Source organism: Rhinolophus sinicus, linkage group LG06, assembly GCF_036562045.2.
Source record: "Rhinolophus sinicus isolate RSC01 linkage group LG06, ASM3656204v1, whole genome shotgun sequence".
In the NCBI taxonomy this organism is placed as follows: Eukaryota; Metazoa; Chordata; class Mammalia; order Chiroptera; family Rhinolophidae; genus Rhinolophus; species Rhinolophus sinicus.
Window position 1 is genome coordinate 31599202 of NC_133756.1, and position 22855 is coordinate 31622056.

The 22855-nt window shown below is 36.8% G+C and overlaps 1 protein-coding gene across 20 annotated transcripts in view; it reads left to right on the forward strand.

Annotated features, from left to right (window-relative positions):
• UBE2U (ubiquitin conjugating enzyme E2 U) overlaps nucleotides 1-22855 on the forward strand; it is a 56583-nt gene that overhangs the window by 17659 nt on the left and 16069 nt on the right. For 8 of the 20 annotated variants that reach the window (XR_012497252.1, XM_074334855.1, XM_074334841.1 and 5 more), the window contains 4 exons: nucleotides 306-357; nucleotides 9869-9954; nucleotides 16622-16703; nucleotides 17450-17637. Coding sequence is in view for 18 of the 20 variants with exons in the window: in XM_074334855.1 (XP_074190956.1) it covers nucleotides 306-357; nucleotides 9869-9954; nucleotides 16622-16703; nucleotides 17450-17637 (408 nt within the window). In the remaining 2 variants the exon portion in view is untranslated. Of the gene's footprint in view, nucleotides 1-305; nucleotides 358-9868; nucleotides 9960-16621; nucleotides 16708-17098; nucleotides 17647-22855 lie in introns of those variants that run through there. The other 12 variants (XR_012497253.1, XM_074334845.1, XM_074334842.1 and 9 more) reach the window with 8 other exon arrangements.

A 22855-nucleotide genomic window follows, 5' to 3' on the forward strand; every position in this document is an offset into this window, starting at 1 on the left:
TCCTGAATTGTTTCTCAAGTTCTGAAGTATAAATCTACTTACTTTGTACTGACCTACTCTCATCATATAGTTAGGTTTCAAATGTCCATGGCCTGCTAAGACAGTTACCACTTGACATCTGCTTTCCATCTTGAAATTTTTTCCTGTCATCTTTCTTTTGCTCTCCTCAAGGTTTTATACCTTACTTCTCTTCCTTTATTACCATTTTATTGAGGCTTTGGAAAGAGTGTACATAAATCCATGTATTCAATCTTCCAAGTAAATGAATCCGTTTTGTTTTTGTTTCTGTTTTTTTTTTTTTTTAGTAGCGAAAGATGACAGCTCTAAGTCACCTGAAGACTCACATAAATTTGTCAGGTAAGTTTTTCTTTATAAAATTCTATGTCAATTTATTTATTAAAGGGACTATTGATTTAAACTTTATATTTTTTCTCATAATTGAATTTTTATTTTTTTAACTCAGAAAAGGAAGTAGATATCTTTCCTCTTAGACTACCTTTTAAAAATGTTTCTAAAAAGAATGTAGAAAATTATTTAATTCTTTCTAGACTATTGAATTAATATTGAATGTAATTATATGAACTTGCCTATTCTTTTAATTTTTATTTTTTATTGTTGAAAAGGAAAATTGTGTTGTCAACATAATGAGCACAAATCATTTTAGACTGCAAAAATCCAAGCAACTTAGGAAAAGATAAGATTCTAGAGGGAAATGGTAAGAATTAGGGCTGAAGCCATTGTACCTTCGGGGAGACAACCTGACAATATGGCATCAATTCAGCCTTGAACACACAAACAAGGTATAGATCAATATGCTCATATGTGGAATCCGCAGCATTAGTTTCTTGAGTATTTCCACAGCCTTAATTAGACAATCAATCAGGTATAGAAAACAGTCAATTAACTAGTGTTAAAATAATGCTTGCTTCGGCTCAGGTTTCCTTGACTGGCCCTAAAAGATGAGTAAAATTAGTTAACTTAAATGGTTTCTGTTTGTAATAGTGTTAGAAAATTGCAGGAAGGTAAGCATGATCGAGTGAATAGTTCACTAGGCTGGGGTTCAGTAGAGGACATTGCTGCCCTTTAAACTTATCAATGTGGAGAGAAGACATAGCAAAACATAGGCAAAGTCCCGTCAACTGGGTAGAAAGGATATAGTCAAGGGAATCCAGCTGATGTTCAGCAATTGCAGATGATTTAGGCTTGTGCTTGTCACCTGGGAGGTTTGCCCATGGGCTGTAAGGTACCACTTGAGGATATGGCGCAGCCTCTGGGAGAGCATCTACTTATTCATTTATTGAAAATGCACTCACCGAGCATATGCTCTGCACCAGGCACTGTATTCCAGTGTTGGGAATACACACCTGAGTCATACGTGATCTCATGAGATGTATATTCTAAAATTGGAAACTCTCCTTTGAATAGGCGACAGTGCACAACATGTGCCTGACTATTGGTCCCACAGGACAATATAGGGAGCATCTGCTCCCAAAGGATGTAATTGGAAAGCCACAGGGCAAATATCAGGATGATGGCTAAGGGGGACATGCTAAGGTCACATGGGATCATGTTTAGAATGAGTCCAGTATTGAGCAGAAACGTCTTCCCCTGTGGCTTTTCTTTTTTCTAGGCCTCCTTTGGAGTCCTTCACTTTTTCACAAAGTCATCTATCACTGGCACCAGCTCTGTTAAGTGCAGTCCAATATTTCCCTGGGCCACGCCTCTGAATTGTTGTATTACTTTAATACCTATACTATAAGAAGTGCTATTATAGAGAGAAGACCAAGATGCTGGGGAGAATAGAGGAAGAAATATGTTAGTAAAGCTTGGAGGTGGGGTGAGGCATATAAAGGCCAGCTTCCAGGAGGAGGTAACGTCTCAAGTGATTTCTAAAGGTAGAATAGGAATTCACCTGCAAACAAGAGGAGGACATGCCAGGCAGACGGAATAGCTCATCAAAAGCATGGAGATATGAGAAGACATATTTCCCGCAGCCTGACCCAAAGGAAGGTATTTCGATGTCTAGAATAAAAAGTGAAAATGAATCACAAATGCCAGAGGCAACCGAAATGTATCGGGAGCTGAGAGGCAAAACCAAACGGTAAGGAAGAGAGGATCAGTTGCTAGAGAAGAGAGGAGAATGAGACACAGAAAGTCAGAATACTAAATATGCATATATGTTCATGGGATGGGAGGTGGCTAAATCATTTAAAGGGTCAGGCACAAGACAAAACTTGAGGTAGACAAAAAAGAGCATAGCATTTGCATCAATATTAAAAGTTCTAAAACAAGTGCATGGCTTTGACACAGTCATTCCACTACCAGAAATTTATCTTTAAGGATATAATTGAACAAGTGCATAAAGATAGATAAGAATGTTGAGAATAAGACAAAGATAAGAATGTTAATCATATAATTGTTTAAAATAAAAAATTGAAAACAGAAAACATAACAAAATGAACTGATTAAATAAACACATTTTGGTTTGGCCATATAATGACCAACATGTATATAAATGTGTATTGTGGACATGATTCTGCAGACCTATACTGAACTAACATTAAAAGTAGGTGAAAAGAGTGGGTTATAAAATATTACATATGATATTATTTCTTACACACACACACACACACACACACATACACATACACATACAGGGGCAGTCTAGCACGGCAAGTGAAAGAACCCCATTTCCTTCATTTACTGACTGGGAAACTAAGGCAAGTTAGTTAAGTTCTCTGTCTCCGTTTGTTTATATGTAAAGTGGTAATAGTAACAGTATCAATCTTATAGGATTGCTGTGAAGATTAGATAATTTAATACATATTCGTATAAAGCACATATACCAACACCTGATTAAGGGTTAGCAATCATTAGCTATTATTGGGCTTCTGGTTTCACATGTAATCTCAGCGTATACAGTTATTTGCCTTCCTGCACCAAATCCTAGAAATTCTCTTTTCGATATAGAAAAAGAACACTAATGAATACATAGCTATACTCCAAAACAAGGATCCCCTCAGTGTATTAATGGCAGTAAAAGATTCCCAAGAGACTGAAATCGTTTAAAAGAGCACATTGAAGAGGGAATCCTCAGATCGGGGCCCTGTCCCAGAACTTGAGAAAATGTTCCATCGAAGGCGCCGTGCCTGCAAGTGTGAGAAGCTCAGACTTAGGAGGCCTGGGCCACGGGACAGAGTGATTAAGTGGGATCTGGCAGCAAGCGCACTGACCTGTCCATCCTCCCAACCCTCAGGTGAGGGCCAGCCAGCAGCAGCGGGAGGGTCTGTCTCAGGCAGGAGCAGTGAGGGTGGGAGCTTGGCCTAGAAAGAAGATACCAGAATATCGACACCAAAGTGTTGACAGTGGCCATTGCTCAGTCAGGTGGTCAGAGCTAGGCACAATGTTTGCTACTGAGTCAGCACAGAAGAAGGGGAACCCCTGTTCTGGGAAGGAAGCTTTGGCCCTTGGATGCTTTGTCTGGCACAGTGAATCTGTCACCTGACAGGCAGCAAGTTAACCAGGTGACAACAGGAGGAGCCAGCACTGACGGCAGCACTGAAGAATTTGGGGTCTGGGAGGATGGTTAAACTATAACTTTAGTCAGAAGGGACTCGAGAACCATGGTGAGATAAACTTCTAAACTTATAGATGATGTTATCCTGAAAACACAAGGTTTTTGAAATTGAAAGAAAAAAAAAGGGAGTGAAAAATTGGGAGAGTGACCACTTACAGGTACGCTGAGATTCTAGGCAGAGGGACTAACTAGTGAGTGCACAGACCCTAAATTGCGTACGAGCACGGTATGTTAGAGGATCAGAAAGAAAACACTGGATAGCTGGAACACAGCAAGGGGAAAGAGCAGAGGGGTAGGCCATGAGGTAAGCGAAGCAGGCAGGGTCAGATAACTTAGGGCTTTAGGAACCAGGTAAGGAATTTCCATGTTTTTAGCCTTGCAGTGGGAATTGGGACACAGTTGAACAGCTTTTAAGAAGGGGAAAGACACAATCAGATTTACTTCTTAAAAAGACTGTTTTAACTGCTGTGTGTGGGGGGGAACGGGCACAGGGGGGATTGTGAAGAACCTAAGAGGGAAACAAGAAGAGTCATTAGGTTATTTTAATAGACCAGGGGAGAAATGATGGTGGTTGGGCCTGCGGTTGAGGGCTTAGATCCATGGAGAGGGAGAAAAGTAGATGGATTTAAGGCTTGTTTTGATAAGATGTAGAGTATGAGAGAAAGTGGGCTCAAGGATTATTACTAGATTTGGGTACTGCTGCCATTTACTGAAATGGAGGAGATTGGGAGAGCACCCCACTTTGTAGCACTAACAGCCCCACTGGTTAGAGAGGATGCAGGTCACCAGAGCTCTCCTACATCACTGTACACATTGTTGCACCATCTGACCTGCCCACAGCCAGCTTCAAACACAGTTTAGCAGTTTCTCCTCACGTCAAACATTCACCTGCCCTGTGATCCAGTAATTCCACTCCTAAGTATTTAGAAATGAGAATATGTATTACAAAAAAAGTTTGTACCCAAATGTTCACATGAGCTTTGTTCATAATATCCTAAACTGGAAACAACTAAAATGCCCATGAACAGTTAAATGTATAAATAAATTGAATACTCTCTGCAATAAATATGAGTGAACTGTTGATACATGCAGCAGCATGGAATAGTAATGCAGGCATTGTTGAGTGAAAAAAACAACAGAATAACCAAAGCAGTGCACACTGTCTGATTGGGTGTATATGAAGTTCTGAGACAGGCAAAACAAATCTGTAGTGATAGAAATCAGGTCAGTGATTGCCCACAGTGTCACAGGTGATTGGCTGGCAAGGGATATAGTAGGGAACTTTCTAGAGTAACGAAAATATGTAATCTTGTTTGGGCTTATGGTTATATAGTTGTCATTTTTTTTCAAAACTCATCAATCTGTACACTTAAAATGTGTGCATTTTATTGAATGCAAATTATACTTTAAGTTAATTTTTAAAAGGTAGTCAACTATCTTTACAACTCTTTTATAAATCTGAAGTTATTTCAATATTTAAAACATGTTTTTGAAAGACGGTATTAAAACGTTTTTCAGTGAATAGAGAAAATGGGTATACTTCCAAACTTTCAAACTCTGATTCTAAAATCTGAGAAGATTATTTCAAGAAAGAAAAATTATAGGCCTATACTGCACATAAACACAGATGCATAAATCTAATCAAAATATTAGTAAATTGAATCCACTGATACATAAAAAGGAATAATACATCATGATTAAGAGGGTTTGATTTCAGGAAAGTCAGGTTGGTTTAAAATTTGAAAATCAATCAGTGTAACTCACCAAGTTAATCAAATAAAGTGGGGGAGACCCATAAAATTATCTCAAAGAATCCAGAAAAGTTATTCGCTAACATTTAACATCCATTCATGAAAACAATTCCCAGCAAACTAGGAATGGAAGAGAATTTCCTTATTCCAATGAGACAGGAATCTACAACAACCCATCAGCCAACCTCATACATAAATGTGAGATGTTAAATGCTTTTGTTTTGAGTTTAGGAACAAAACAAGTATGTCTGTTATCACTACTTCTATTTATCATTGGACTGGAGGTCCTAGCCAGTGCAATGAGGTAAGGAAAAGAAATAAAAGTTATAAAGTTTGGAAAGACTGAAGTAAACCTTCATTATTCACAGGTAGCAGGATTATTTATATAGTAAAATCTGAATGAATATACAAAGCTTGAAAATAGGTGAACTTAGCAATGACCTTGGATACAAAATGAACATTAGAAAATCAACTATGTTTTTATATACTAGCAATCAGCACATAGAAAGTGAAATTTAAAATATACCATTAGAACAGCACTAAAATTTGACAAAAATGAATAAGACATCTATACTGAAAACCACAAAATATATCTGGGGCAAATTTTTAAAAACCTTAAGAAATAGAGATATACTCATACAATGTTTGTGACCGGGAAAGATATTATTATAATACCAATTCTTCCCGAATTTATCTATAGATTCAATTCAATCTCAATCAAAATCTCAATCGTTTTTTGTTTTTTTTTTCTGAAAATTAACAAGATGGTTCTAAAATATGTCTAGAAATGCAAAGGATTTAAAATAACAAGGCAATGTTGAACAAAGAGGATTGACCCTCCCAGATATCAAGATATACTAGAAAGCTAGAAAAAATTTCACTCTGGATCTTTTTAGGTCAAGTTCCTATCCCTAAACTAGTTACCATTCTCAGACATTCCTAAACCCATCATGCCCTGACTTAGAGCCAGAGGTGGGGGGTCTGTCCCATCAGATGGACTAGCATATGCACAATGGGGGAAGAACGGACTAGTGACTCGTATTGGGGAGGTTGTCTACTGTAACAACCTCCATATACACAATATTTTAATGGACCGGGACCTTGATAAGTAAGAGTTTGACGGGCACCGAGGGCAGAATTTTCTAGATAGAACTGCTTGCACAGGTACAGAAATGTAATAATATGGTACACTCAGGATCATCAGGAAGTTTCATGTGATGGAGCCTCTGGAAGTGTGAATGAAAAGGTTGGAAACGGAAGAAAATGTTGGAAATGGCCGGGTGATGAGAAACCTTGAGTTCCATTTAAAAGTGTTTAGACTTCATCCTATAGAATTAGATACACAAATGGGGTTTTCCAAAGGAGGCAATGATAACCTGGAATGGGGAGAGACTGAGCTAGAAAAACAACAGGAAGCTGTTTAGAGTTTGCATACGAGAAACAATGAGGTACTTATCTAAGTCACTGGAGAAAACCAGCTGACAGTGCTAAGGAGCGCTAAACCCCCTCCGTGGCTCTTTCCATGCATGATTTCATTGAATGCTCACAAGAATCACTGGAGAAAGTTCTGTTTCTTAATTTTATAGATGAGGAAACGGAAGTAGAGGGATTAGGGAATTTACCCAGAGTCAGACAGCTACTAAGGCACAGAGTGTTCTCACCAAGGCCAGTTGATTCCAGAGCCTGTACTTACTCCTTAATCATGATGCTATGTGATTAACTATCCAGAGACACACAGGGGTTTAGTCATTGGGCTTTGGTCATGGCTGGGATGTTGCCTCCGTGAAATATCACTACCACAATTCTCTTCTTCCTTTAATTATCCTTTTGTTTTCTTCACTGACTCCTCTTAAGTATGAAACTGGTTTCTACTCTGTCTTTTCTAAACACTTAATTACTTTTTTGGAGTTTCTTTTCCCTAATGGCATCATCTATCAACCTTTATGTTGATTTGGCCCAAATTTCTTATTTCCAGTTTCAATGTCTCAATCCACTCCTAAAGGTCATTACCTAAAACCCATGTTTAAAATTAAACTCATATTTTACTTTCTCTAGACGCTTTCTATTAATAGCAAAACTAACCGGTCTTCCGGGCTTTTAGGAGAACATTTGACCCTCAAATTCCTTTACCTTTCACACCCTATCAGACCACCCGTCCAGTCAGTTCTTTGCCATTGATTCATCTCCTCCCCTTCCTAATTTTTGCTCCCACCCTTGTATTAGCTCTCTCTGTCTTTTGCCTAAATTGTTGCATTTGTTTCCAAACTTGTCCCCCTGCATTTAATCTCTCATATAATCTACCCTGCATTCTAATACTAGGAAAAACTCTTACACACACACACTGATTTCATAATTTGCTTGCCTTATTCAAGAACTCCTGATTGTTCTTTATCACCTAATAAATCAAGATTACTGAATCAACTCTAACCCGTTCTCTGCCTAAATCTAAAGGTCATGCATTGCCCATTTTCTCTTATTTTATCAAATTATAACTCCTCTGAAATTGGAACTCTTCACTCCAGTCAATTATCTTGTTGCTATCATCTCTTTCCCTAATATCCTCTGTATGTACACACCATTCTCCTTCCCATCTGAACTATTGCTAACACTGCTCCCCTGGCCTCAAATGCCTCCTGCCTTTGTTCCAAGTCCATATCTCAAGTGACTCTTTCCCTAATGGCTCCAAAACAGAGGTATCTCCCTATTCCAACTTTTTCTGTTTACTGCCATTGCCAAAGAAATATCTGTCATTATAACCTCCAAATGTCTGTGTTAAATGATGTAACACTTTATGAAGTTAATATATAAAGCTATTCTGTGTACTCATTCAGATATACATCTTATTTTCCCAACAGGATAATGAGCTCTAATGTTCAGTTTAAAATTATATCTTCTACTTTTTCATATTCATAATGCCAATGATAATACTCGATATGTTTCTGTTACTGGTTGAATCTATAAACACGTGCATTTTTTGTAGTGTATATATATCCCTGTAAACTTAGTAGTAGATCTGAATCGTAGCAAAATAGTTATTCTCTCATTTTAAGGAGACGTTTCCTTTACAGAATTGAAAATGCAAATATTCCCAAATGTTTTAAGACATTCTACTTTGTATATTCAAACTATACTGAAGTTATACCTTTTAGGGTAATATTTTTAATTATTCTGGGGGAAGAAAAGAAAGCCCCTGAAGGCTAACAGTTTGAAATTGAACAGGACACCGTTGGGAAGGGAGAGGGTCATGGGTCATCGTCAAACAGACAAAAAACAATGGAGACGATTGTGCCTGAAGATGGTATATTTTTTTCACGAGACAGTGTGTTGACAGTTTCCTTCCTCTTGGGTCATTGTTGTCTGCTAAATGATCTGTGACAGCAAATTGATCACAAGCTTTTTCATGCAGGAGATATAATGCAGCCTTTCATTTTGTTACCTCCGTTGCCAACTGCCGAAACATTTCTTTGGGAAATTAATGTTAGTTTAGTATATCATTTAGTAGTGTAAGGCACTGCACGTAGCTCTGGAAGCAATAATAGTAGTGATTCATTTATCTTCACCAAGTTTCAGATTTCTACTTAAATGTGATTGCAAAAGCAATAACACATTTGAAAAATGTTAGTCTTAAAATTGGGTGTCTGTAATAATCATTTAAATAAATGAATGCATTAACACATATAGATATTGCCCCATTTATTTCAAAATTTAGTCAAATATTTACTTGGTATACATAAAAATTAGTGCTAGTATACTTGTTCTAACTAAAAAGTTGCTTCTTCCTCGAAAGAACTGGCAACTTAGAATGGAAAACAGACATAAGGTTTTTAACATTTGATGTTTAAATACCTAAGCCAGTCAACTGGTGATTTCACTTGTCTGAAAAATATCCCAAAGTAATGTTTTGTTTGTAGAATGTTGAGAATCTCTACATGCAGAAAGTTGGTAGAAAAAAAAAATGGAAACACAATTATTTAAGAGACAGTTTCACAGTTCCTGTTTAATACTTTAAAACAATCTTTGCTTTCCCATTAGGACATAGTAATATTAGCACAGGGAAGGAAAAATGCAGGTAGAAATAGTAGAAAAGAGTTGTTTCCTCTGTTCTGTGTAAAAATTAAACTAATCTCAATTCTGACATTTTACTTCTCATAATAAAAAGCAAATACACGTAATTTTGTTATAATTTGTCATAGAAAATAAGAAAATTGTATATTGTAGAAAGAAAATATACAGGTATGAACCTTTCCTTGAAGTGCTTTTATAATGTTAGCCGTGAAAGGCAGGTATCTTAAACTATGTTGTTCTTTGTATAATATACAAATGGGTGCACATTTACATTTATTATGGAAAATGGGACAGATATTCTTTTTTTTCATTTGTATGTATTAGTGGAGAAATTAATGTTAGATTTGTTAAAAACTGAAAATCAGTTTCCTGTCTTATAAAAAGATATTGTTATCTGAAACAGTCCACTCTGATAAAATAATTTTAAAAAGCAAACTTGCAGACTGCTCATTGTCTGATTTTAATTTGTTTTCAGATCAATTAAAATTTCATTTGATGATTATTACAAGACGTGGTCTGAAATAGCTACATCAAAAGCTGCAGAATGTTACAGAACTCCATGTAAGGTGATCTAGCCTTATCCTGTGTCCTTTTGGTATTAATTATTAGAATTAATATATAACTAATCTCTTAATTATTCTCAGCTTGTCTTGCTTTCAAAAACTAATTGACATATATTTGCAACTTAAGAACGATAAACTTCTCTGTTGGCTTGATGTACTAATCATTCAACAACTATTAATTTAGTTCCTCTTGTATAGAGCCCTGAACTGAAGTCTGATTAAAAGCCAGAAGGAAAGATAGGCAATTGAAGGAATAAAAGATGAAGTCCTCAATCTTATGAGGTTAATTTACTCCCTTCACCCCAGAAAGAAGCCTTCATAGCAGGAGGAACCTTTTTTATTCTAAAAACAATTATCCTCAAAACCAGAGAAAGTATTAAGTAGAAAGACAGCAAAAAAAAATGTATAAACTTAGGGCTTGCAATTATATCAGCCGAAGGTAAAATTGTGTGTTATCATACATTAGGAATTAAAAAGACAGAAGGGGAAAGTTGGTCCCATTTAATCAAATATTTAGAGTACTATTAGGATCAAAGCAGGTTATCCGGTCTATACACACTTACTGAAATATGACTTGCCCTCAGCTGTCCGGCTGAAATGGTGCATTCTGAAGTTACCAGTGACTTACTAATTCCCAGAATCAATGATTATGTGTTAGTCCTTATCTTAACTTGCACTCTCCTCAGCTATGCTCTCCTTGAATTAGATGACATCATACAGCCATGGTTTTCCTCCTCCTTTCCTTAGTGCTCCTCTGCCTCTTTCTTTAGAAAAAGCTCTCCACTCTCTCCGAGAGATGTCTTCCACCACCATGGTTTTCATCAGCCTACCTTCCAGTAATTCCTAAAGCTTCATCTCTAGCCAAGCTCTCTCCTGAGTTCTGCATGCATATTTACATCTGTGCATTGGACATCTCACATGTGTTACAGGGATCTCAAGCTTAAGATGTCCCAATGTGAATTCATTATCTTGCCTTCAAACCTATCCTCCCTCCTTTATTACCTCTCTTGGCGAGTGGTAAATCACCATTGCATTTACTTGCCTAAACCAGAATCACAGACATTTCCTAGACCTGTTTATCTCCCTCATTCAGCTTTGTTGATTTTATCTCCTACAACACCATGAATATTTTCCCTCCACTTCATCCCGTGATCACTGCCTTAATTTGTGATCTCATCAAGTTTCATCTCTTCATTGTAATGGTCTCGTGATTGGTTTCAAAAGAACAAAATATCACATGCAAAAAAGTTTCCCATTTTAAGGCACACATTACAGCAAAAAGTAGTACTGAGCTTAACAAATATAAAAAAGTAAGTTAAACCAATAACTTCTAAGAAATTACATGTTTTTTCTGGATGTCGGTTATTAATTTTGTGATTACGCCTTACCTTCGTTACTCACTCATGGATTAGTGGTTAAGAAAAATAACTTAAGGTGCTTTAAGAAACACAGTCTTTAGTAACACTATTAGTATAAAGAATTTTATTATTTTTGATACCAGAGTACATGAACGTTGACTTCATTTCAAAGATTTGTGGTTGGGTGCTGCTTAATCAATTCAGCAAACACATCTTGAGCACCTATTATGTGTGAGGAACTGAGCAACTCAGATAGGTTCCAGGAAGCAATAATCCTTAGCAAACACAGTGTTGAGAAGCAACTGGCACATTCTAGGGAACCACTGAAGCATCCAACTCCTTCAACCAAAAACCAAACAGAATGGTATAGGATGGTGCTTTATGAAATAACATGTAAATATATGAGGCCTTTAGAGACTGCAAACCTCTAGGAAAAAAAGAAACACATGCCAAAACTTAATGAAATTTGGAAATGATTGTCTTGCAATAAAGAACAATTAAAAATGGAAGGAAACAATGAAGCACCACTAACTAGTTTCTTCTTCAAAAGAGTTTGATACCAAAATGTTTAATTTGTTCCTTGTTTCTACATCTGTCACTAACCTACTGTGTAATTCATTCCTCTTTGTGAAAGCAATAGCTGGTAATGGTTACCTCTAGCCCAGAAGAATTTCTGAGACTTTGATTCTAGCCCTTGGTGCAATATTTCACCATTACCTTGCTTCTTCTTCCCCCAGGGATTTGTTATAAGAATGTTTCAAGAGCTTTCCTTCAATAATAACTGGCACTTAATTTAAAAAAATAAATGTAAGCCTTACATTTGCTGCTGGCCATTTTGTCTGTGGATAATTCAGCTGGATGAGATCCAATACTATCTTTTTTAATGGCTTAATTTCCTGGCAATAATAAAGATGAAGCTTTCAGATTATAGAATGCTTCTTCAACTACTCAGAAATAAAAGGGAAACTTTTAATAACTTCATTTTCTGCAGTTACATTCTTATCATTGGAAAGATTATTAAGCTCATGTGCATATTTTTAAAAGCTTTTAATTTTATGAATAGTGATGAGTGGTTATATTTTGATTTGGAGTAATTACTCTTTTCCATATCTTTGTGCCACAAGTCATGTGTGCCATAATAGAAAGTGTATTCTTGTACAATACAGTTTACAGAGTATTCTGTGTTAGGTTTTTTTAGTCATCCCAATCTTATTATTTTATTCATGTATCAACCAATATTCATTGAACACCTAATATGTGTCATGCACAGTGGTTTAGCAACCCTATGAGCTAGGCATTATTATTGTTACTCTGTTTTACAAATGAGAAAACCCAGATCAAGGGAGGCTCAATAATTTATCTAAAGTCATGTAAGAGGGAATATCATATATCGGCAAAGAGTATAAATTCTGGAGCCAGATTGCCTAGGTTTAATCTTGGCTCTGCCCTTTACTAGCTGTGTGATCTTGGGTAAGTTTCTTAACCTCTCTGCATCCAGTTCCCTCATCTGTAAGATGAGAGTAATTACAGCACATACCCAATCAGTTGAAGCGCTAACAACAGTGCTTAGCACATAGTGACTGCTCAGTAAGTGTGGCTATTATTAATTACTACAAATAGACTGTGGTCCAAGGACTTGAACCAGGCCCTCTGACTCCACATTTGTTGCTTTTTATCATACTACGCTGCCTTTGTAAAGTGACATAAAATTGTTACTTCCTTCTAACCTGAGATTTAAATTCAAACTCTGAAGTACGGGCAGTACATTTTTCAATAATTGTAATTATTAGTTCACAATCATAGGCAATCATGTGGGAAAATGTACTGATGATCCACTGTTCTCTGTCCATCACTACTGAATGGCACATAAAAAGTTTGGCAGAGAACAAACCACTACATCTGGTTGTGGGCAACAGTACCTTAACGACAGAATATGATCCCCATAAGGAAATGCTTATGTTAGAGAAAAAGAATCCCTTCAGACCAGTGTACCCGGTAATAGTGAGTGGAGGCTTCCTGATGTGTGCTGTCATCAAGACAGACCAAACAGCCTGAAGCGTCCTGGGGATGCTTGCTTTCACCCTAGGAGACGTTCATTCTTTGAGTCTTTGAGCCAGCAATAAGGGCAAGTGTCTCCAAACTGCATTTAGATGCAAGAGGCTGTCATGTCTACCTCTGCTGCATGGTTCTCAGTTGTGACTGCTCATTAGAACCACCAGAGGAGCTTGTAAAAATTCCCATGTAAAGGGCACACCCTCAGACCAATTACATTAGGATCTCTGGGAGCAGGACCAGGCAGCAGTAGTTTTTAAAGCTCCCCAGGTGATTGCAATGTGCAGCCAAGGTTGGAAAGGCTCTAGTGGGAAGAGCATGATGTCAGAACTTAGAGACTCCTTAGCCCTGTACTAGTTTGCCACATGCAGTTCAGTGAATGTAGGTTAGTCATTTAACTCTTTGTACCTAGTGTTTTCATTTCTATTCATTGATTAAAAACAAAAAAGACACTCCATTGTATTTTAAGTTGCTCTATGGTTAGTATGAGATAATATGTGTGAAAATACAACGTGCTGCAGCAAGTTGGCACGATTATATGTCTTTGGACTTAACAGTCCCAGCAGTGGGGAAAAATATTTTAACATCAACCTATACAGCTGTTGGGCAAGAGGTGTGTCAATGGTAAAAACAGAGTAAAAGCAATGGCTGATAATCCAAAGCAGGAAGGGAAGGAAGAAGAAATATATTATGGAGGCAACAGAGGATGCTTTTTCTGCCACAGACTACAAAACTGCCACAAGGGCAAGATATAATAGTGATGGAAGAATTTCAACTTCAAGAACTTCTGACGGAATTTCACTGGTCTTTTCTTTCTCGCTCTCTCGCGCTTCCACTCTCTGTCATTCTCGCTCTTTCTTCTGTCCTCATTCCTTCATTATTTCCCTCCAGTCAACATTATTTATTGAGCATCTTCTTGTGTAGACAGTAGGTGGTGTGTTGGGAACAAGAAGATAGGTATTATGATAAGCTTTTTGCGGAGTTTGCAGTCAGGTGGTAGGAGACAGATAAGTGAAAAAATTATAGGGGTAAAATAGGAAGCATTAAAATGAAAGTTTGTACAAATGCTGTGACTATTTTTTTTTTTTATCTCTCAGATAGTAGAGAAAGCAATGAAGAAAATAAGTCGATGATGTAAAGTTAATGGGAATATTCAGGAAAGATGACAATGCCAGTTGGGGTTTCATGATATATAAGAGACTGTCATAACTATTCAAATAGAAATGTTGGAAAAACAATTTCAAAAAAATTAAGGAAAGATATAAGCTGTCCTTGAATAGAAACCTCAAATTTTAAACTTTGTCTAAGTAATAATGAGTATAGCCCCAGAAGATATTACTCAACCTTTCTGTTCATCCATAAAGTGGATATTATAACGGTAACCACTGTATACATACTTTACAAGTGCCCAGTATATAGTAATAACTCTATTAATGCTATTATAATCTAAAGAAAATAATGAGACCTCACTAAGACCTCTGGGGAGCTCAGATTTCCTTCCTTAATGGAAGAGAGGAGTATATATCCAAATACCAATAAAAAGAGTATTATAAGAAATAAGAATATGTATGTATATGTGCTTATATATGGATGAAGTAAGAAAAGAAACTAAAGAATAGATAGGAGCATTGCTGGTGAAAGTCATGTAATAGTAATAAAAGAAAACTATTCAGTTTAAATGTGTGTGTTTTTCTCTCAATGACAAATTTCATCAAGCAAGAAAGGATGAATTAATCATTGTGAAGAAGGAAGTTCCAGATAAGGGAAAGACTGGTAGAGAGCATCTAGTTGGTTAAATAATTCAAGACAATAAACCCAACACAATTATAAGGAACTAGGAGATGATAGATAGATAGATAGATAGATAGATAGATAGATAGATAGATAGATAGATAGATATAGATAAACCGTGTTGCCTCGAAAATAAGACCGGGTCTTATATTAATTTTTGCTCCAAAAGATGCATTAGGGCTTATGTTCAGGGGATGTCATCCTGAAAAATCATGCTAGTGCTTATTTTCTGGTTAGGTCTTATTTTCAGGGAAACACTGTAGATAGATTATATGTGTGTGTATGATCTGGTATTTCATGTAAAAACTACCAGTGCCTTAAGCATAATAGATTTTCAATAATTTTATGTGAATTTGATAGAAGGCATAAGGCTTATAATTAACCACAAATATATGAGCCAGTGGTGTAATGTGATTTCCAGAAAATACTAATGCAGGTCGGAGCTGAATTGATAGCAGTTTAGCACACAGATTGAGAGAGGTAGTAACTCACTTGCATCTTTGCTATTCAAGCAAAACCAAGATTCGGAGCCAGTTCTGGATGCAAACTTTAATAGGACAAATTTCATTGCCGGAATGGTGAAGTTGATTGGGTCTCTAGAGAATCATGTCTTAAGAAACAGTTGAAGGAACTGAGGCCACCCTGAGCGCTATCTTCAAATACGTGAAGGGCTCTCTCTCTCATGGGGGAGGGATGAACTTTACCCATTATTGCTCCAGAGATCAGGAACTCAGATTAAGGAAGGACATTGTGACCTTGTTGTCTGTCAACGGGACAGGCAATCTCCCAACAACAAGGAGGAGAGGAGAGTTTTTTTTGTTGTTGGTAAGGGGTTTATTTAGAGATTGGATGATTACCTGTTGTTGCAGATTCTTTATTTTTGTTTGTTTTTTAATTGGGGAATATTGGGGAACAGTGTGTTTTTCCAGGACCCATTAGCTCCAAGTCAAGCTGTTCTTTTCAGTCTAGTTGTGGAGGGCACAGCTCATAGTGGCCCATGTGGGGATTGAACCGGCGACCTCGGTGTTATGAGCACTGCGCTCTAACCAACTGAGCCAGCTGGCCGCCCCTGTTGCAGATGCTTGCTTTGTGAAAGATCAAAATCCATAATGTCACTTCTAGACGCCAATATTTTTTTTCCATTTTTTTCCATTAGAATTTTGTTAAACTATGGTGTCTGTAGTTTGTATGAGTTATTTTGATACCTTCTTCATTACTATATATGCCATACAAACAAATGTCATTATAATGAAACGTTTCAAAGTCACAGTCTACTTATTTCAAACAATAGCCAATATTAACAAGTTCAAATAAAAGGAAGAAATTTGGAAAGTGAGTATTGTAATAGACTTAAAATATATAGTGTATGTCATTGCCACATATCAACTTCAGGCAAAGTGAATTATTTTAAACTTTGAATTACTAGAATGTATACATAGCTCCTTTTTTATACTCTAATTTCAGTGCTCGAAGATCCAAATTTCATTGAGGAGTATTATAAATGGAAGAAAAGGGAGCTACAACATCCTAAAGAATGGAATTTCAAGTAAGTAATTTTAAGTGTCTAGAATATATTATCCTATTAACTTGAACTATCTACTATTCCACTTTCTACTGTCTGAGTGAACCATCAGGAGAAACCCTTTGAAAGTAACTTATGCCCTTTTCTAAACATAACAACAAAAATAAAAAGTATATATATTTTTTCCTTTCATATGAATCCAGGTAGGAAATACCTTTGCTCCCTATTAGCTGCCAAAAATGGAGATAGGCCATGAGCGACCTCACAATACCCTCCCCATTAAGTCTCACTCCCATTCCTATTATCCTTATCAATATATGACCTAGAAATAGGAAAACAAAACAAAACAACCTGTTTCTATATCACCAACTAACTTTTCATCCTTCTTATAGTTCCATATACCTTTTCCTCTTTCACAGATTTCTCGCTCAGGACCTATATTACATCAAATGAGGAAGTATGTAGCGAAATACAAAAACAAATTATTACAGTATCTTCAGAAAGACTGTTAAACCCCATTAAGGAAGGGATCCTTCGCCTCTTGGGCTCTTGACTCCTAACGGCAGTTTTGCTGCTTCATCATGCCGGAGCGATTTCATCTCAGTTCTGTGGTATGGGCCAGCTTGTAGGAGTCATTTATTCTGATGTGCTCATTTCAAAGTACTCAGTGGATATGCTACCACAGAGCGAGGGGAATTAATGATCCTATTGTTTGCATTTACCTCACCTTTTAGCTCTTCGACTTGTTAGCACTGTGACCTCTTTTCTAGATGGAAATACAGGCTTCGTAAAAATCCTGTGCTGCATTTTGAATTTGTGGAGAAATTGAGGTTCTTAAAATATACTTTCCTACCCTTTACCATCACAATTCAGATTGGGCTTTTCAATTGGATATTCTTTTTCCAGCCAACTCCTGCCACAACTTTCCTTCAAGCCAAACTGGGGAAAAGCATTTGCAGTAGGTATTTTTCTGCTTTCAGAATAAATTACAGGCAGTAGAAAGGTTTTTATTAAGCAGAATTTGAAGGAGTACAAGCATGGTGTTTTATTTTTCTTGAAGGAATGTTTTAAGTTTCATTTAGAGTTAAAGAAACCTACTTACAATATAAGGTTAATTTTGCTTTGACATGACTTTCTTTTTTATTTCCTTTAACAGAACTGCTTTGTTTTATTTGTTTGATCATTGATTCATTATGTAATACCAGCATCCCACAGAACCCCAAAATTTAGAAAAAGTAGGACCATGTCATTTTCAACTTCTCTGTCTACTTCTGCATGTGGCTGAAATAATTGTGAACTGTGTGAGTGCTAGAACATTTTCCAAATACATTATTTTGAAGTTATAGGTCAAATTATCATGTGCATGGTGACTGTCAGAATAAAACTCTCACACCTTATGCCATCTGGTGGTTGATGAGAACATATTTAGATCAGATAATATTAGCTTCTTTCAAATTTTGGAGTTGATTAGCAAAAAACACTAAAGTTTTTCAAAGATATTTCATTTATCTGTATAATTGTAGTGTGGCATAAATATTTGAGTATGCAAAAATCTAAAGTATGGTGGAATCAACTTCTTTTCAGATAATTTTTGAAAGTCTCTTATTCATTAAAATACATGAAGTATAATAAACTTGTCAATTCATAGAGCTTAAGTAGAAAATATTTGGGGATCTATGCAAGTGAGTAATTTGTATGTTCTTGCAATATAATACCATTATGCTCTGTTTTTATATTTGAAAATGCTTTCCTTGCACTGAAATTTCCTTTAAAAAACAAACAAAACAGAAAACGCAAAATGAGAATCTTCCATCTGCATAGTGTTAAGGAGAAAGACCTATCTTTCCTATTTCACATCCCTCTTCCTTCTGTCCTCCCATCTCCTCATCAATCAAGACACGATTCTAAAGCCACACTCAATTCTCTTTTCTGTTATTTGGGGACATCAGATCTTTTCACCACTTTGTGCCTTCTGCCTGGGCAATCTTTCCCATAGGGTCTTTGCTGGTGGTCGAGAATTAGGATTTGGTCTGAGTTCAAAGGCAGAACGTGGAGTGTTTAAGCGCAGGGGCACTGGAGCAAGACTGCCTGCGTTTGAATCCTGGCTCCGCCGATTACCCGCTCTGTGACCTTGGGCAAGTTATCTAACTTCTTTGTGCCTCAGTTTCCTTCTCTATTACATGGTAGTAATAACTCCAAAGGAGGTTGTGAGGATTAAATAAATTAACACATGTAAAACACTTCAAACTATATCTGGAACGTAGTAAGTACTCATAAGGTTTGCTATTATTCATGCTTTTCTTACTGTGGCCCTAGTTCAAGTTTCAGATGGAAAATCTTTCTTTGGAGGCAGCATGGGGAAAGAGCATGGGCTTTAGAATCAGACAGCTCTTGGAGATATTCTTACCCACACTGAGCTTGTTTCCTTATCTATTGAATGGCAATAGCCCTGCCTATCTTGCAAAGTTGTTTTGCATTTGATCTCTTGGATGAGATCATATATATACAATTATATAGTGTTGACATATGGACATTCCATAAATGTTACTTCCTGAGGAGAAGGGAGATAAAAGCCCATGCCTGCCAACTTTTCAGAGAATAAAAATAGTCTCTATCAGAAACATGTGAAAATTCCCTCAGGTTAGAAAACAGAAAACAACACCTATCATGACCACATTTATTTTAGTCTCATTATACGCATGGTTCTTTTCCCTTCTCCGCTCCACCTCTACCATCTCTTCTGCTGGGCCAAGTGCTTCACCAGGACGGTGTGAAGACCCAACACCAGCGTCTCTATATGAAAGGGTCCCTGACATGTTCAGGCTTCCATGTTCCCCCATCCTCTCCTTTCATACCACTCTGTCCCTAGCTCTTTTAGGCCCTATGGTGGAAAACGTCACCTGTTCATGATGAGTGACTAGGGCAGGCCCCTTCCTGTAGCTTTGTGTTCTCTAAACGTAGCATGGTACCTTGCAACTAGTAGTAGGCACTCAATTAGTGTTTGTTGAGTGATGCACACTTAACCCTGTTTCCCTACTTAATAGGATTACATGTGGAGACAGTTAATTTTAGGAAAAATAAAATGTAGGTGCTGACTTCTGTTAAGGCCCATTCTAATGTAGAGATTATGGTTCTATTTTAAGGATTCTAGGGGTATAGTCAGAATAGTGATTAAAAACTGGAAATACAAAAAAAAAACTGGGAATACAAATGACTGTCATGAACGTTTTATGCAAATTCTTAAATTCTACACATGGTTTTAGTTGGTATTAATAGTATCCCATTGTCATTATAAGCAGCTCATAAATATTCATGATTTATCATTTGGTTTGGTGTTCATTTCTAAGGCTTTTTTTTTTTTTTTTTTTTTTTTGACCTGTCCTATTGCCTTTCCTGTCTGTTGGCTGGCTATTCGTGCAAACACTGTATACCAACCAAGACATGGGAAAGAATATGAATCGAGAACCTAATTAGTAGTTCATATTTATTTTCGCTAGAGAAAGATATAAAATCAGAAGGCAGTGCAAGCTGTTCTTTTGAATATTCTTATGCATATATAAAACTATTTTTACATCATACTCTGTAGCTGATTATTGCTTATGTGGTAAGGAAAAGATCTATGCCAGTAGTTTTAGCTATGTCAGCCAGGAAGTTATCTAAATAAAAGTTGTCAATTCTGGAGAAGTTTTACATCCTACGTAGTTTTAGAAAAGGTATTCCTCTTTGTTTATACATACGAGGTTGGGCAATTAAGTCCACAAACTCATCCTAGAAAAAGTGCTACACACCTCATTGCTGAATATCACTATGGTCACCTTCAAAGTACTTCCCTTGGGAAGCTCTGCACTGATGCCAGCACCTAATCCTCTCTTCAAAGCAATTTTGGAACTCTTTTTCTGGAATGGCCATCAGAGCTCTCATCATACTACCCTTGATGTCCTGAATGTCATCAAAATGTCTTCCTTTCAATATTTCCTTTATCTTTGGGTAAAGAAAGAAGTCATTGGGGGCCAGATCAGGTGAGGAGGGAGGGTGTTCCAATACAGTTATTTGTTGACTGGCTAAAAACTCCCTCACAGGGGTGGCTGGTTAGCTCAGTTGGCTAGAGCATGGTGCTAATAACACCAAGGTTTCCAGATCAATCCCCCTCTGTGACCTGCACCCTTCCTAAAAAAGCAAACAAAAAAAAACACTCCCTCACAGGCAGTGCCATGTGAGCGGGTGCATTGTTGTGATGCAAGAGCCATGGATTGTTGGCGAAAAGTTCAGGTCATCTAACTTTTTCACGCAGCCGTTTCAGCACTTCCAAATAGTAAACCTGGTTAACTATTTGTCCAGTTGGTACAAATTCATAATGAATAATCCTTCTGATATCAAAAAAGGTTAGCGACATCATTGCAAAAAGTTCGCAAACTTAATGGTCAGACCTCGTAGGAAGTACAGAGGGCAGTAGAACTAACATGGCAAAGCACCTACTGTGTGCTGGGCATTCTCCCTTCATTTCCTAATGGAATACTGGCCACGCTGTGGAGTTGACAGTTATACCTGTAAGGGTATTCACACATTTCTAAGTGTAACACTCAGTAATATCCATCAGCCTTCATAGCCACAACATATCAACCCACACTACAGGTCAGAGCATTTTTCTTGTTGTACAGATACAGTTTCAAGCCAAAGTTCCTAGTCTCCCTTTTCAACTAAATTATCACCCCTAACTTTCTCCACAGAAACAGAGGTAGGTATTATATGCAGTTTAATAATCAGGAAAGCATGAGGCACAAAGAGGTGAACCAACTTGCCTGAAGTTACTGCTAAACATATATTGTATTCGAACATTAAAACTAAATTATTTACTATATTCCTATTAGTAGGTACTCATGTAAAAGCTTAAAATTTCAGGCAAGTGTAAAAATATTGCCTACCCATTTATAAGTACCAATCAAGTCTACCTTCTGTGGAAAAGATTTGTGGTTTTTCCTGTAGTGTCTGATTCTGTAAGTATTTTAACTCACAAAAATATGTGATCCTCCTGTAGCATAACTATCTTTGAGTCCTTTTTCTTCAGTTATATAGAAAACATTTCTGCTGCATACACTAATTTAATGTATGTTTGGGCTATCCTTTCAGAGTTATTGAACTTGAACGTTGTTTTTTATAGGTTTATATAATTATATATTTAATGCATTTTTAAGGAGGAATGCTAGTTTTTTTTATTCCCCAAAGATTAAACCTTGAATGCCATCTTGTGGTTAAAGAGAGAATTAGCATTAGAATAAACATTGGAAATGTCCCTTTTAAGAATATAGACACGGAAAAAAAAATACTGACAAAGTGAAAAATCTCCTTTAAAAAATAATTTCTCAGAGTTAGTTCTCCTTCCATCACCATATATTTGATCCCCCTTACCTTCACCCCCCACCCCCCACCCCCCACCTCCCTCTGGGTGATGACCACACAATGGGATTTATAGATGATGTAATACAGAATTGTACACCTGAAATCTATGTAATTGTACTAACAATTGTCACCCCAATAAATTTAATTAAAAAAAATAATAATAATTTCTGCCAAGCAACTACTTAGTCTCTACTTGGATGTTTTTAGAGATAGGGAGCTCCGGACTTCTAGGAGCATTTAAAAAAAATCTGTATTTTTCCTTATTTTTAGCTTAACTCTAACATCTTATGATATTCAACAATTCCAGATTTCTTTCATTCATTTTACAGATTTTTATTGAATACCTACTATGTGCTTTTACATTTGTCTGCAAAAACTTCCAAAAAATAAGAAATCATCTTCATTTTGAAAAGGTGTACAGAAAAAGTTTCATTTGTTTCCCTAAAGTTACACACTCAGTAAGTGACAGAGCTGAAATTCAGATCCAGGCCTTCAAGATGCTACAACCCATGCATTTTTCTATTAGAACAAGCAGCAGCTCAGATGCTGAAGACTCAGGGATGGCTTTGAACATGGGTAGAAGGCATGATTCAAGGGGTACTGTTATGACAGAAAAGAAAGTACCGCAACACAAATGAGGATCTTCTGTTTTGTGGAATGCCCTTTAAGTCTCAGAAAATAGCTATCATATCTTTCTCCCCGTTCCCCTTAAGTTTTCTCTTTTTCAGAATACACAAACTGAAAAGGAGTTATCTTACCCAGTTCCAACATGTGTATGG